The 14,845-nt window shown below is 52.4% G+C and overlaps 3 protein-coding genes and 1 pseudogene across 5 annotated transcripts in view; 2 read left to right on the top strand and 2 right to left on the bottom strand.

Annotated features, from left to right (window-relative positions):
* LOC137534995 (zinc finger protein 665-like) overlaps positions 1-14,845 on the top strand; it is a 465,617-nt gene that overhangs the window by 182,729 nt on the left and 268,043 nt on the right. The window lies entirely within an intron of this gene.
* LOC137536465 (histone H2A type 1-like) lies at positions 8,201-9,426 on the bottom strand (annotated as a pseudogene).
* LOC137535806 (histone H3) lies at positions 11,624-12,061 on the top strand. The gene has a single exon (XM_068257702.1). The coding sequence runs from the start codon at positions 11,624-11,626 to the stop codon at positions 12,032-12,034; it is 411 nt and encodes a 136-aa protein (XP_068113803.1). The 3' UTR covers positions 12,035-12,061.
* LOC137536463 (histone H1.11R-like) lies at positions 13,604-14,272 on the bottom strand. Of its 3 annotated transcripts, none has more exons than XM_068258668.1 (2): positions 14,198-14,272; positions 13,604-14,164 (listed from the first exon to the last, which is right to left on the bottom strand). In XM_068258668.1, the coding sequence occupies exons 1-2, from the start codon at positions 14,270-14,272 to the stop codon at positions 13,604-13,606; spliced, it is 636 nt and encodes a 211-aa protein (XP_068114769.1). The 3 variants fall into 3 exon arrangements, with proteins under 3 accessions (XP_068114769.1, XP_068114770.1, XP_068114768.1); XM_068258669.1 differs by having other exon boundaries at positions 14,225-14,272; XM_068258667.1 differs by having other exon boundaries at positions 13,604-14,272.

Below are 14,845 nucleotides of genomic sequence, written 5' to 3'. Positions count from 1 at the left end.
AATGCTAACCCAGCAGCAGCACACGTGATGGAACAGGAGGAGGGTGGCGCAGGAGGAGAAGGCCACGCTTTGAGACACAACAACCCAGGCCTTGCATGAGGACAAGAAGCGTGCGGATAGCATGCTTTGTACCACCATGCAGTCATAAATGTAATAAAGATAAGTGGTTCAATAAACAGGGACCACGCGGCAACGCTAACCCAGCAGCAGCACACGTGATGGAACAGGAGGAGGCGCAGGAGGAGAAGGCCACGCTTTGTGAGACACAACAACCCAGGCCTTGCATGAGGACAAAAAGCGTGCGGATAGCATGCTTTGTACCGCCATGTAGTCATAAATGTAATAAAGATAAGAGGTTCAATAAACAGGGACCACGCGGCAACGCTAACCCAGCAGCAGCAGCAGCAGCAGCACACGTGATGGAACAGGAGGAGGCGCAGGAGGAGAAGGCCACGCTTTGTGAGACACAACAACCCAGGCCTTGCATGAGGACAAAAAGCGTGCGGATAGCATGCTTTGTACCGCCATGTAGTCATAAATGTAATAAAGATAAGAGGTTCCATAAACAGGCACCGGCAACGGTAACCCAGCAGCAGCAGCAGCAGCACACGTGATGGAACAGGAGGAGGCGCAGGAGGAGAAGGCCACGCTTTGTGAGACACAACAACCCAGGCCTTGCATGAGGACAAAAAGCGTGCGGATAGCATGCTTTGTACCGCCATGTAGTCATAAATGTAATAAAGATAAGAGGTTCCATAAACAGGGACCGGCAACGGTAACCCAGCAGCAGCAGCAGCAGCAGCAGCACACGTGATGGAACAGGAGGAGGCGCAGGAGGAGAAGGCCACGCTTTGTGAGACACAACAACCCAGGCCTTGCATGAGGACAAAAAGCGTGCGGATAGCATGCTTTGTACCGCCATGTAGTCATAAATGTAATAAAGATAAGAGGTTCCATAAACAGGGACCGGCAACGGTAACCCAGCAGCAGCAGCAGCAGCACACGTGATGGAACAGGAGGAGGCGCAGGAGGAGAAGGCCACGCTTTGTGAGACACAACAACCCAGGCCTTGCATGAGGACAAAAAGCGTGCGGATATAGCAGCAATGCTTTTTGCCGCCATGCAGTCATAAATGTAATACAGATGAGAGGTTCAATAAACAGGGACCGGAAACGCTAAACCATCCCAGATGTTCATCGGTCATGTTACTTGGTTGGGGTCCAGGAGTGTTGCGTAGTCGTTTCCAATCCAGGATTGATTCATTTTAATTTGAGTCAGACGGTCTGCATTTTCTGTGGAGAGGCGGATACGCCGATCTGTGATGATGCCTCCGGCAGCACTGAAACAGCGTTCCGACATAACGCTGGCTGCCGGGCAAGCCAGCACCTCTATTGCGTACATTGCCAGTTCGTGCCAGGTGTCTAGCTTCATGCCCGGTTTCAGGTCCAGCGGTGCCAGCCACAAATCCGTCTGTTCCTTTATTCCCCTCCAAATTTCCTCCCCTGTGTGCTGCTTATCCCCAAGGCAGATCAGCTTCAGCAACGCTTGCTGACGCATGCCAACAGCTGTGCTGCACTGCTTCCACGATCCTACTGCTGCTGGTGCTGGGTTAGCATTTCCGGATGAGGTACAGCTTTGAGATGCGTTGGAGGAGAAGGAGTCAGAGAGGTAGGTGCTGCTGTTGTTATCCAGCTGTTTGCGGCGTGGGCAACACCCGCGCCGTAGCAGGTGAGGAATCGCTGCCAAGGTTCACCCAGTGCGCGGTAAGGGAGATGTATCGACCCTGGCCGAACGCACTCGTCCAGGTGTCAGTGGTGAGGTGAACCTTGCAGGCAACGGCATTCTTCAAGCTTCGGGTTATTTAGCTGACCACGTGCTCATGCAACTCAGGCACTGCAGAGCGCGCAAAGTGGTAGCGGCTGGGAACCACGTAACGTGGGATGGCCACTGACATCATGCCCTTGAAGCTGTTTGTCTCCACCACTCGATATGGCAGCATTTCGCAGGCCAGAAGCTTGGCTATGCTGGCTGGCTGTTACTGCCACGGCCCGGGGGTCATTTGCTGGCAATTTCCTCTTGTGCTCAAACATCTCAGAGACAGACAACTCAACCGTAGCGCTGCACACCGAAGGGCTGTTGGTTGTTGTGTTTGATGAACACTGGGAGACCTCAAGAGCACTAGTCCGGAAAGTGACAGTGTCAGCATCGTCTGATGTTTGTGAATGTTGTGAACCACGCAATGGCTGGGCTACTGCTGCTGCTGAGGCGGGTCTGGTGGTGAGTCTGGTGAACCCAAGGGAGGCAGTGTTGCTGGTGGTACCCTGTCCTGCCGCGTTTGCCCACAGAGTGGGATGTTTGGATAGAATGTGGCGGCTCATGCTGGTGGTGGAGAGGTTGTTAATACTTTTCCCCCTGCTCAGGCGGGTCTTGCACACCTTGCAAATCGCCATGGTAACATCCTCAGTGCAGTCTTCAAAGAAAGCCCAGACTTTAACTGGCTGAGGACTCGGACCTCGTGCGTGATGTGCTGGTGCTGCTTAACCCACTGCTGGACGCTTGAGAGGTCATCCAAGTAATTATCTGGTCCTGTTCTTTTGGATCTGTGAGGGTTGTTGTCCTGGACAACATGGGCAGTATTGAGTGGGTTTTCTTGGGTGCTCCCCTGTGGCCTGTACGTGAACCGTCAGGGGAAACACCTCTTCCCTTGCCCCTCCCTCTTTCACCGGATTTCTTCCTCATTTCACTTATCCTTAAAGTACACGCTGACTGGCAGCAGTACAGTGGCAGTACAGAAATGCTATACAGTGGTGGGTGAGCGGTGTACCACTATTGTCAGCAGTGACACAGAGCACAATGCTATACAGTGGCGGGTGAGCGGTGTACTACTGTTCCCAGCAGACACAGAGTGGAAGTAAACACAATGCTATATAGTGTGGCTGAGCCGTGTACACAGAGTGGCATTAAACACAATGCTATATAGTCTGCTATATAGTCACCCCGAACAGGGTGATGTTCTGCAGAACCCAAACAGTGGCAAACACTGTTCGCCCAACACTACTGGGAGGGAACGCAGATTTTAGTACCTAAACACACGATACAACATGTTTTCCGGGGTCGGACTCTGAGGCACATACAGATGGTCCCGATCATCATCCTCATCATACAACTCTTCTCCTGAGTCTGACCCACCCACCACCTCTGCCACCCCAACATCCCCAGACACAGACCCCTCATCGTCCTCAACATTAACTTGGGATGCTGGCCTGAGCCAGACCTCCTCCTCCACATCAGGCCCCATCATCTCCTCAATGGCAGCCCTCATTAATCGCTCTGGCGACGGACTGATGGACACAACGTTCTCCTCCGGGGAGGGCTGCTGCTGACCACTGGCTGCTGGGGTGGATGTTATAGCTTGCGTGGGGCGTTGGCTGTTGCTGTTGTTGGGAGTGCTGCTCACAGCGGAGGTCTCTGGGGAACTCATGTTGTGCTCATATAGTGGTTGACGGTGAGTGGAGTATTACTGATCCCAGCAATATACACACTGACTGGCAGAGTACGCAATGCTATATAGTGTGGCTGAGCGGTGTACACAGAGTGGCAGTAAACACAATGCTATATAGTCTGGCTGAGCGAGCGGTGTACTACTGTTCCCAGCAGACACAGAACAGTAAACAGAATGCTATATAGTGTGGCTGAGCGAGCGGTGTACCACTATTCCCAGCAGACACAGAACAGTAAACAGAATGCTATATAGTGTGGCTGAGCGAGCGGTGTACCACTATTCCCAGCAGACACAGAACAGTAAACAGAATGCTATATAGTGTGGCTGAGCGAGCGGTGTACCACTATTCCAAACAGACACAGAACAGTGAACAGAATGCTATATAGTGTGGCTGAGCGAGCGGTGTACCACTATTCCCAGCAGACACAGAGTGGCAGTAAACAGAATGCTATATAGTGTGGCTGAGCGAGGTACACAGAGTGGCAGTAAACAGAATGCTATATAGTGTGGCTGAGCAAGCGGTGTACTACTATTCCCAGCAGACACAGAGTGGCAGTAAACAGAATGCTATATAGTGTGGCTGAGCGAGGTACACAGAGTGGCAGTAAACAGAATGCTATATAGTGTGGCTGAGCAAGCGGTGTACTACTGTTCCCAGCAGTGACACAATGACAGGGGGGACCCTGGCTAGCGTGGCTGGAGCGCGAACTACCCTGCCTGCCTACCCAAAGCTAAACCCACAGACAAATGGCGGAGATATGACGTGGTTCGGGTATTTATTTACCCGAACCACGTGACCGTTCGGCCAATCAGAGCGCGTTCGGGTCCGAACCACGTGACCCGTTCGGCCAATCACAGCGCTAGCCGAACGTTCGGGGAACGTTCGGCCATGCGCTCTTAGTTCGGCCATGTGGCCGAACGGTTTGGCCGAGCACCGTCAGGTGTTCGGCCGAACTCGAACATCACCCGAACAGGGTGATGTTCTGCAGAACCCGAACAGTGGCGAACACTGTTCGCCCAACACTAGCAGCAGCACGGCCTGGATGTTGGGCAGGACGCCCCCCTGGGCGATGGTCACCCCACCCAGCAGCTTGTTGAGCTCCTCGTCGTTGCGCACGGCCAGCTGCAGGTGGCGGGGGATGATGCGGGTCTTCTTGTTGTCCCGGGCAGCGTTACCAGCCAGCTCCAGGATCTCAGCGGTCAGATACTCCAGCACTGCGGCCAGATAGACCGGAGCTCCGGCCCCCACCCGCTCCGCATAGTTGCCCTTCCTCAGCAGACGGTGTGCACGGCCGACTGGGAACTGCAGCCCGGCCCGGGAGGAGCGAGTCTTGGCCTTGGCATGAGCCTTGCCGCCTTGTTTGCCTCTTCCGGACATGATGCGCTCAGGGATTAGTGTTGTCCGGATCATGAACGATTCGGATCTTTGATCCGAATCTATTTTATGAGTCGATCATCCGAATCATCAAAATGAGTGATTCGGCTCGCAAAAGGGGCGGGGCCAAGGAGCGACACGCCCCCTCTCAGCGGGCAGCGGGGTCCTGGAAGCAGAGCTGAGATGGATCGCTCTGTTGGAAGGGAGGCAGCCTTGCAGAGACAGGTAGATGAGAGAGAGGGGACATGGGTGCCACTGCCAGATATGTGTAGAGCACACATACTGGCTGTAATGTGCTGCTCATTATAGGCTGTCTGTTCCGTAGTTGTGCACAGTGATCACATGGGAAGCTTTTGGCTCAGCACAGCTCAGTAACTTTGCAGGCACTGTGATTGAAAGGCAATATAATCCTCCTGCACTCGGCACTAAACAGCTGCACTTATCTTCTGGGAATGGTTTCTTTCACTGTGCGACCTTTTCTTTCAAAGTGTACAGATGAACATATAGGTGAAATATATGTAAAGCATATGACTTCAGCATGTGGGTATTACGTGCAAACATTTCTGCTCTCTGCTCGTCCCTCCTCCCTTCTCTGTCCACTCCCTGCCCTCTGTCCATCTTCTCCCCTTCTCTGTGTGTCCACTCCCTCCCCTTCTCCTGTCCACAGACCTGTCCTGCTGTTCATTAGTGTTGTCCGGATCATGAACGATTCGGATCTTTGATCCGAATCTATTTTATGAGTCGATCATCCGAATCATCAAAATGAGTGATTCGGATTGCAAAAGGGGCGGGGCCAGGAGCGACACGCCCCCTCTCAGCGGGCAGCGGGGTCCTGGAAGCAGAGCTGAGATGGATCGCTCTGTTGGAGGGGACTCGGGAGCCAGCCTTGCAGGGACAGGTAGAGAGGACATCGGTGCCACTGCCAGATATGTGTAGAGCACAGATACTGGCTATAACGTGCTTCCCATTATAGGCTGGCTGTTCCATAGTGCTGCACAGTGAACACATGGGAAGCTTTTGGCTCAGCATAGCTCAGTAACTTTGCAGACAGTGTGATTGAAAGGCAATATAATCCTCCTGCACTCGGCACTAAACAGCTGCACTTATCTTCTGGGAATGCTTTCTTTCACTGTGCGACCTTTTCTTTCAAAGTGTACAGATGAGCATATAGGTGAAATATATGTAAAGCATATGACTTCAGCATGTGGGTATTGTGTGCAAACATTTCTGCTCTCTGCTCGTCCCTCCTCCCTTCTCTGTCCACTCCCTGCCCTCTGTCCATCTTCTCCCCTTCTCTGTGTGTCCACTCCCTCCCCTTCTCCTGTCCACAGACCTGTCCTGCTGTTCATTACACCCCGAATGCTTCCGGTAGTAAAATGATCCGAGATTCGAATCAAAGATCCGGATCTCTTCAATGATCCGATTCGAATCATCCGGATCATTGAAAAGATCCGAACTTCCCATCTCTACTGTTCATTTCACCCCCGAATGCTTCCGGTAGTAAAATGATCCGAGATTCGGATCAAAGATCCGGATCATTGAAAAGATCCGAACTTCCCATCTCTATCAGGGATACAGATATCACTCTCCGACACGAGAATAACCCAACCCGTCCCTCCTCCTGTCCTATATACTCTGCTGCCCGACCCGCGCTGCCTCCTGATTGGCTGCTATTCAACTCAGCCAATAGGAAGAGAGTCTGACAATCCACTTATCAGCACATGCAAGGGCGGGGCTCTGTACTTTAGCAGCCAATTGCGTTTGCATTTCTTTGTTGCTCGTTTCAACTATGCAAGTCTCTCTCATGCAGCCAATCAGATATAAGGGGCGGTAATCAGGCGGCGCTAGTGACGCTATCCAATAGTGTGATCCGGCTCTCCTGCAGCCTGATTAGCATAGGCCGCCTATATAATGAGGGAAGGCTACGCTGTTCCTCACATTGTGTCTCCGCACTCTGCAGAGTTACTGGAAATCAGCATGGCACCTGAACCAACCAAGTCCGCCCCGGCGCCCAAGAAGGGCTCTAAGAAAGCGGTGAGCAAGACTCAGAAGAAGGACGGCAAGAAGCGCAGGAAGACCAGGAAGGAGAGCTACGCCATCTACGTGTACAAGGTGCTGAAGCAGGTGCACCCCGACACCGGCATCTCCTCCAAGGCCATGAGCATCATGAACTCCTTCGTCAATGACATCTTCGAGCGCATCGCCGGGGAAGCTTCCCGCCTGGCTCATTACAACAAGCGCCACACTATCACCTCCCGGGAGATCCAGACCGCCGTCCGCCTGCTGCTGCCGGGAGAGCTGGCCAAGCACGCCGTGTCCGAGGGCACCAAGGCCGTCACCAAGTACACCAGCGCCAAGTAATCGCCCCTCACCCGACTACACAGGAAACCCAAAGGCTCTTTTCAGAGCCACCCACTCATTCACTGCAGGGCTATGTATTGCTGTTGTGTTTTGCGCGCTTTAATAATCTTCGGTACTATTGCTCACTACTGAAGTCATAAACTGAGCACGGAAGGAGATTCCCACTCTGATATCGATCACTAGCCGAGTGGTTCTGATTCATATATTTTCTCATCTTTATTTCTGAATTGGCGCTGGGGAGCTTCAGGGGTGACTAATGAATTGAATAGTTTCCCCTGCTGCTACTGACTATAAATTCGGCGGCAATATGAAAACCGCAACGGTTGTGCCTCCACCAATCACAGCTACAGGAGCTTCTCTCGTCAGCCAATAGCACTGCGAGAATAATTGCTCTCTACATTTTGTGAACCCGACATTGTACAGTTGAATATGTTATGGTTTGTGCTATTGGGTGGTTCTAAGGAATACCCCAAATCATGAAATACATGAATTGTAAAAAAAACATTTAAATCTGATTACTATTAAAACATGCCCGTTAAGATTCAACCTGCAGATGAACGTTCCCTGCACCGGGTGTGGAGCTGATGCTGTCTATTGGCTGCTAATAGCGCTCATGCATTCTGTGTACGCTTTCCTATACACGTTCTTTCTGCAGGCTGCTCAGCTTACTTATATGCATGTGGATGGAAGTTCCTATACAGCCGCATTACATGCTATCCGTTCATTGATTCGCTTATAACTTATACGAGATATTGGGTGCGACTTCAGTCTGAAATGTAACCATTGTTTTATACATCGGTCCCCACTAATATGGGGGTGTACGTGTCATTAGTTGTAATTATAAGCAAGTAGTACATCTCTACAGTAATAATGCGCATCAGGCCCTCTATAGACAGTGTGGGTGGCTCTGAAAAGAGCCTTTGTGGTTCTGTACTGTGTGTGTCCGGCGGCTGCTGCAGGAATTACTTGCTCTTGGCAGCCTTGTGGCTCTCGGTCTTCTTGGGCAGCAGCACGGCCTGGATGTTGGGCAGGACGCCCCCCTGGGCGATGGTCACCCCACCCAGCAGCTTGTTAAGCTCCTCGTCGTTGCGCACGGCCAGCTGCAGGTGGCGGGGGATGATGCGGGTCTTCTTGTTGTCCCGGGCGGCGTTGCCAGCCAGCTCCAGGATCTCAGCGGTCAGATACTCCAGCACTGCGGCCAGATAGACCGGAGCTCCGGCTCCCACCCGCTGCGCATAGTTGCCCTTCCTCAGCAGACGGTGTACACGGCCGACTGGGAACTGCAGGCCGGTAGTGTTGTCCGGATCATGAACGATTCGGATCTTTGATCCGAATCTATTTAATGAGTCGATCATCCGAATCATCAAAATGAACGATTCGGATTGCAAAAGGGGCGGGGCCAGGAGCGACACGCCCCCTCTCAGCGGGCAGCGGGGTCCTGGAAGCAGAGCTGAGATGGATCGCTCTGTTGGATGGGAGGCAGCCTTGCAGGGACAGCAGGTAGATAAGAGAGAGGGGACATGGGTGCCACTGCCAGATATGTGTAGAGCACACATACTGGCTGAAACGTGCTTCTCATTATAGGCTGGCTGTTCCGTAGTGCTTGCACAGTGATCACATTTGAAGCTTTTGGCTCAGCACAGCTCAGTAACTTTGCAGACACTGTGATTGCAGGGCAAAATAATCCTCCTCCACTCGGCACTAAACAGCTGCACTTATCTTCTGGGAATGCTTTCCTTCACTGTGTGACGTTTGCATGGAAAGTACACAGATGAGCATATAGGTGAAATAAATACATGTAAAGCATATGATTGCAGCATGTGGGTATTGTGTGCACAAACATTTCTGCTCTCTGCTCGTCCCTCCTCCCTTCTCTGTCCACTCCCTGCCCTCTGTCCACTCCCTGCCCTCTGTCCATCTTCTCCCCTTCTCTCTGTGTGTCCACCCCCCTCCCCTTCTCCTGTCCACAGCAGGGAAAGACCTGTCCTGCTAGTCATCTCACCCCGAATGCTTCGGTAGTAAAATGATCCGAGATTCGGATCAAAGATCCGGATCTTTTCAATGATCCGATTCGAATCATCCGGATCATTGAAAAGATCCGAACTTCCCATCTCTACAGGCCGGCCCGGGAGGAGCGAGTCTTGGCCTTGGCACGAGCCTTGCCGCCTTGTTTGCCTCTTCCGGACATGATGACTTCAGGGATACAGATAACTCTCCAACACAAGAATAGCCACACCCGCCCCTCCTCCTGTCCTATATACTCTGCAGCCCGACCCGCGCTGCCACCTGATTGGCTGCTATTCAACTCAGCCAATAGTATGCTGGTCTAGCAATCCACTAATCAGCAAATGACGGGGCGGAGCTCTCTTCCTTAACAGCCAATTGTATGTAGAGTTCTTTGTTGCACTTTTCAATTGCGAAAACTTCACGTCCAGCCAATCAAATATAAGGGGCGGTAATCAGGCGGCGCTAGTGACGCTCTCCAATAGTGTGATCCGGCTCTCCTGCAGCCTGATTAGCATAGGCCGCCTATATAATGAGGGAAGGCTACGCTGTTCCTCACATTGTGTCTCCGCACTCTGCAGAGTTACTGGAAATCAGCATGGCACCTGAACCAACCAAGTCCGCCCCGGCGCCCAAGAAGGGCTCTAAGAAAGCGGTGAGCAAGACTCAGAAGAAGGACGGCAAGAAGCGCAGGAAGACCAGGAAGGAGAGCTACGCCATCTACGTGTACAAGGTGCTGAAGCAGGTGCACCCCGACACCGGCATCTCCTCCAAGGCCATGAGCATCATGAACTCCTTCGTCAATGACATCTTCGAGCGCATCGCCGGGGAAGCTTCCCGCCTGGCTCATTACAACAAGCGCCACACCATCACCTCCCGGGAGATCCAGACCGCCGTCCGCCTGCTGCTGCCGGGAGAGCTGGCCAAGCACGCCGTGTCCGAGGGCACCAAGGCCGTCACCAAGTACACCAGCGCCAAGTAATCCGCCTCTCACCCGACTACACCGGAAACCCAAAGGCTCTTTTCAGAGCCACCCACTCATTCACTGCAGGGCTATGTATTGCTGTTGTGTTTTGCGCGCTTTAATAATCTTCGTGTTCCCGGTACTATTGCTCACTACTGAAGTCATAAACTGAGCACGGAAGGAGATTCCCACTCTGATATCGATCACTAGCCGAGTGGTTCTGATTCATATATTTTCTCATCTTTATTTCTGAATTGGCGCTGGGGAGCTTCAGGGGTGACTAATGAATTGAATAGTTTCCCCTGCTGCTACTGACTATACCATTAGAACCCCAGAGACCTCTGTACCTGGAGATGCCGCAGTGTTTCTGAGAACAATACAGATTCCAGAATTACTGATGCGCTGCGGCCACACGAGCCAGCGGCAGAGGTTGTGTATCATTCTATAGAATCCATCCTGGGATCACAGTGTAGCTGGTGATGGTGTTTTAGAAGCTGTCCATCCGGACAGGTGACGTCTCTAAACAATGCGTATTGTATAATAATTCTATGCAATGAAACTAATGGGGTGCATGCATGGTGGTGGTTTTGAAAGATGTGAATGAATGTATCAAAAGCGCAGCCACATGTAGAAAGTATCGCTTTCATAGGTATATTTACAAGAACATAATCATGAAATGAATCTCGGTGAATCTGATAGCTGATGAACGCCAAACCACCTAAATATCCTATCTGCTGGGACATGTGGTCACTCCTGCAAAACTAATCCCGATTCCCAGACATCTAGAACGCTCCGCTCGGTCAGATCAGTCCGTTTGCGGAGCGAGGGGACTCGTATTATTGCCCCGGCTGGGGAGATCTCGGCTCTCCTAATCTGTCTCCATAACAAAGAGTAACCATCAGCCTGTCCGCTCCGCCGTCACGAATCGATCCAGAATACAGATCTGCATAGAAACGTGACTCATCTACCTCTATTCCTTTCCATTTATACTTGACGCTTTAGCTATAAATAGTATCATTTAGAGCTGATAGGAAAATTCCAATAAATAAGAACAAAATCAGGCAACGTAGAATGGCGGGATAAGCAATATTGTGGCGGGACATTTGAAAAATAACAAATATTCTCCAGTAGCCAATCAGATAAAAGCTCCCCAACACCCCGGCCAATCAGAAGCCACGAAGCTTATAATTGGATATTAGCATGGCAGAAGGCGTGCTCTTAGTCGGAGAATGGGGATAATATTGTGCGTTTCACGGTCAGCTATTGGCTGCTCTGGGCGGGGCAATTAGGAGGGCGCCCTGTGATTGGATCTTGTGAGACGGCCAATGACAGAGAGGCGCAGGGTGTATAAAGTGGCTCTTCCCGGCCACTCTCCTCAGTCTATTCTCGCCTGTGAGAAGAATTAGCCGATTGAGCGATGGCCAGAACCAAGCAGACCGCCCGCAAGTCCACCGGAGGGAAAGCTCCCCGCAAGCAGCTGGCCACCAAAGCCGCCCGGAAGAGCGCCCCGGCCACCGGAGGAGTGAAGAAGCCTCACCGCTACCGGCCCGGTACAGTGGCTCTCCGAGAGATCCGCCGCTACCAGAAATCCACCGAGCTGCTGATCCGTAAGCTGCCCTTCCAGCGCCTGGTGCGGGAGATCGCCCAGGACTTCAAGACCGACCTGCGCTTCCAGAGCTCGGCCGTCATGGCTCTGCAGGAGGCCAGCGAGGCTTATCTGGTGGGGCTCTTCGAGGACACCAACCTGTGCGCCATCCACGCCAAGAGGGTCACCATCATGCCCAAAGACATCCAGCTGGCCCGCAGGATCCGCGGCGAGAGGGCATAAGCGCGTCATACATTGTCACCCACAACACAAAGGCTCTTTTTAGAGCCACCACACTGTCTGTACAGAGCTGTAGTGCCGCAGCCGTCACACCGACTCCTCACACTGCGGAGTGTCATGTCAGCTTGCATGCACAGGCACTCTGCAGCTAAGGTTGCCTTACTATCGCATACTGGTGATTAGACCGATACAAACGCGCTGGACAGTAGCGGCTCCATGTGTGTACTCTGCTGACACAAGCCGGTAACTAGGGGAGTTGAGGTAGGAAGCCTCAAGAGGTAAAGCAATCGCCATATTGCTGCGTTAACTGGAAGGTATCGACTTATTTCGCAGCTTGTTACTAACCACCTAACCCGTCACTAATTCTCAATCGCTCAAAACTTCGTTTCTCCACTAATTAGTTTCTAGGGTAAAATTCTAAATAAAGCTTCCATTTCCTGCTAGATGGATAACCAAGTACAAATAATAACGCCAGGCAGGATAGGAACGCTCAACTGCCACTGTTTACTTTTTGCAACTGGTGTGTATGGCTGCCTCCCACATCTACCTACATAAAGAGTAACGCTACTGAGTCACATGTCACTGCATTGGGGGCAGCATATTCCCATTTCCCAGGTACTCAGTGACATATTCTATCCATAGACAAACCGGTGAAGCATCGCGGCCCTTCAGGGGACAGCTCCAGCTGTGCTTACAAATAAATGCCCGGATGCTATAGCCTCAGTATACATTGAATCGTAGTGTTCTGTACGGGCAGAATATGACTTATGTCGGTAGAGGCCAGAGCACTGGCAGGCGTACCTTCATTTCTAGAGCTTTGCTACACTTTACTCATCACCCTTTTTCATTATACATATGGGTTAGAGAACATGATTTCCCTTATTTTCACTTTCAAACCTGGCTCTACAGCGTGTGATCTGGCCGAGTATACAGCTCTGTTATGAGAGGGTGGGGTGGCTCTGAAAAGTTTGTGTTTCTGGAGACGAGGTAAGCAATCGCCATATTTCAATTTCGCAACTTTTCACTAACCCGTCACTAATTCTCAATCGCTCAAAGCTTCGTTTGTCTCCACTAATTAGTTTCTAGGGAAAAATTCTAAATGGAGCTTCCATTTCCTGCTAGATGGATAACCTTACCCGAGTATTAATAACGCCAGGCAGGATAGAAACAACTGCCGATTTTTTATTTTGCAACTAGTGTATATGGCCGCCTAGGGAGTCACTGCATATGGGGGGGGGACATATTTCAGCCCTTCAGGGGACAGCTCCAGCAGCTGTGCTTACAAGTAAATTACCGGATGCTGTAGCCTCAGTATACATTGAATCCGTAGTGTTCTGTACGGGCAGAGTATAACTTCTGTATGTAGAGGCCAAAGCTCTGGCAGGCGTACCTACTTTTCTAGAGCTTTGCTACTCATCACCCTTTTTCAGTATACATATGGGTTAGAGAACATAATTTCCATTCCCAAACCTGGCTCTACAGCGTGTGATCTGGCCGAGTACACAGCTCTGTTAGGAGAGGGTGGGTGGCTCTGAAAAGAGCCTTTGTGTTTCTGGAGAGACGCGCTGCGGCTTATTTCTTCTTAGGAGCGGCCTTCTTGGGCTTTGCTGCCTTCTTTGCTGGGCTTTTGGCGGCCTTAGGCTTGGCTGCCTTCTTAGCGGGGCTCTTGGCGGCTTTCTTAGGTTTAGCGGCAGCTTTGGGCTTCTTGGCAGCAGCTGCCGCCGGTTTCTTGGCCGCCTTCTTAGCGGGGCTCTTCTTGGCGGCGCTGGGGGCTTTCTTAGGCTTCTTCGGGGACTTGGCGGCTTTGGGCTTCCTGGCAGTAGCCGGCTTCTTAGGCTTGGCGGCAGCCGCTGGCTTCTTCTTGGCCTGTGCCGGCTTCTTGCGCTCTTTGCCGGCTGCCTCCTTCTTGCTGACCTTGAAGGATCCGGAGGCGCCGGTGCCTTTGACATGGACGAGGCTGCCCTTTGTCAGCAAGCCCTTGATGGCCAGCTTGAGGCGGCTGTTATTCTTCTCCACATCGTAGCCTCCGGCAGCCAGAGCCTTCTTCAGGGCGGCCAGGGAGACCCCGCTGCGCTCTTTGGAGGCGGACACGGCCTTGAGGATGAGCTCGGACACGGCGGGGCCGGAAGGCTTCTTGCTGGCTTTCTTGGCTCCTCCTCCGGCTGCCGCCTTCTTAGTCTGCTTCTTCTTGGCGGCGGGCTCCGCCGCGGGAGGGGCGGCTGCTGGGGCGGTCTCTGCCATCTTCTTAGTTATTTTGCAACAAAGTGTAACACTGCAAGTGATCGCCAGCTCTGCGCTTATATACTCTCTCCGGCTGCGCTGCCATTGGCTGCTGACAGTAGCGCGTCCCGTCTTCCTATTGGTGGGATCCGGACTCTGAGCCGCCCGCCTCTCCACACAGCTGTTACTCTTCGGCTCTCTGCTTGTGTTTCCTCGCCGGGAGAAAAGTGGGTTTATTCCCCCCGGAAAGTAGCGGTGCGCCCCCTGTGTGCGGCCGCCCGGCTGGCAGGGGTCTCCCCTCCCCCATTACAGTCACGGGGGGCTTCTGAGCGGCGACAGTGGCCGGGAAATCCCGCTGTAATGTGACCAGCTCCGCTTCCTGCTCCCCCGATCTCCTCTGTCTCCATCGTTATCAGGGGGTAACATGTCTGATATACGGGGTCTCCTGTCACTCCCCCCGCAGTATGAAGGAGGGGATCCCGGCCACACATTATACGGGGCTGGGGGGCTACTGACCCCTGGAGGGGGATATTATGCTGAGGAATGTCCCGGATGTTAGCACAGGCTGAGCTCTCCTCTGCTGCCTGCAATTGG

This window comes from Hyperolius riggenbachi, chromosome 10 (genome assembly GCF_040937935.1).
Source record: "Hyperolius riggenbachi isolate aHypRig1 chromosome 10, aHypRig1.pri, whole genome shotgun sequence".
Taxonomy (NCBI): Eukaryota; Metazoa; Chordata; class Amphibia; order Anura; family Hyperoliidae; genus Hyperolius; species Hyperolius riggenbachi.
This window is presented reverse-complemented; position numbering and strand designations above follow the sequence as displayed.

Bases quoted from the DNA above. Each gene is read 5' to 3' on its own strand.
- LOC137535806 (XM_068257702.1), top strand. From the start codon at position 11,624: ATGGCCAGAACCAAGCAGACCGCCCGCAAGTCCACCGGAGGGAAAGCT.
- LOC137536463 (XM_068258667.1), bottom strand. From the start codon at position 14,272: ATGGCAGAGACCGCCCCAGCAGCCGCCCCTCCCGCGGCGGAGCCCGCC.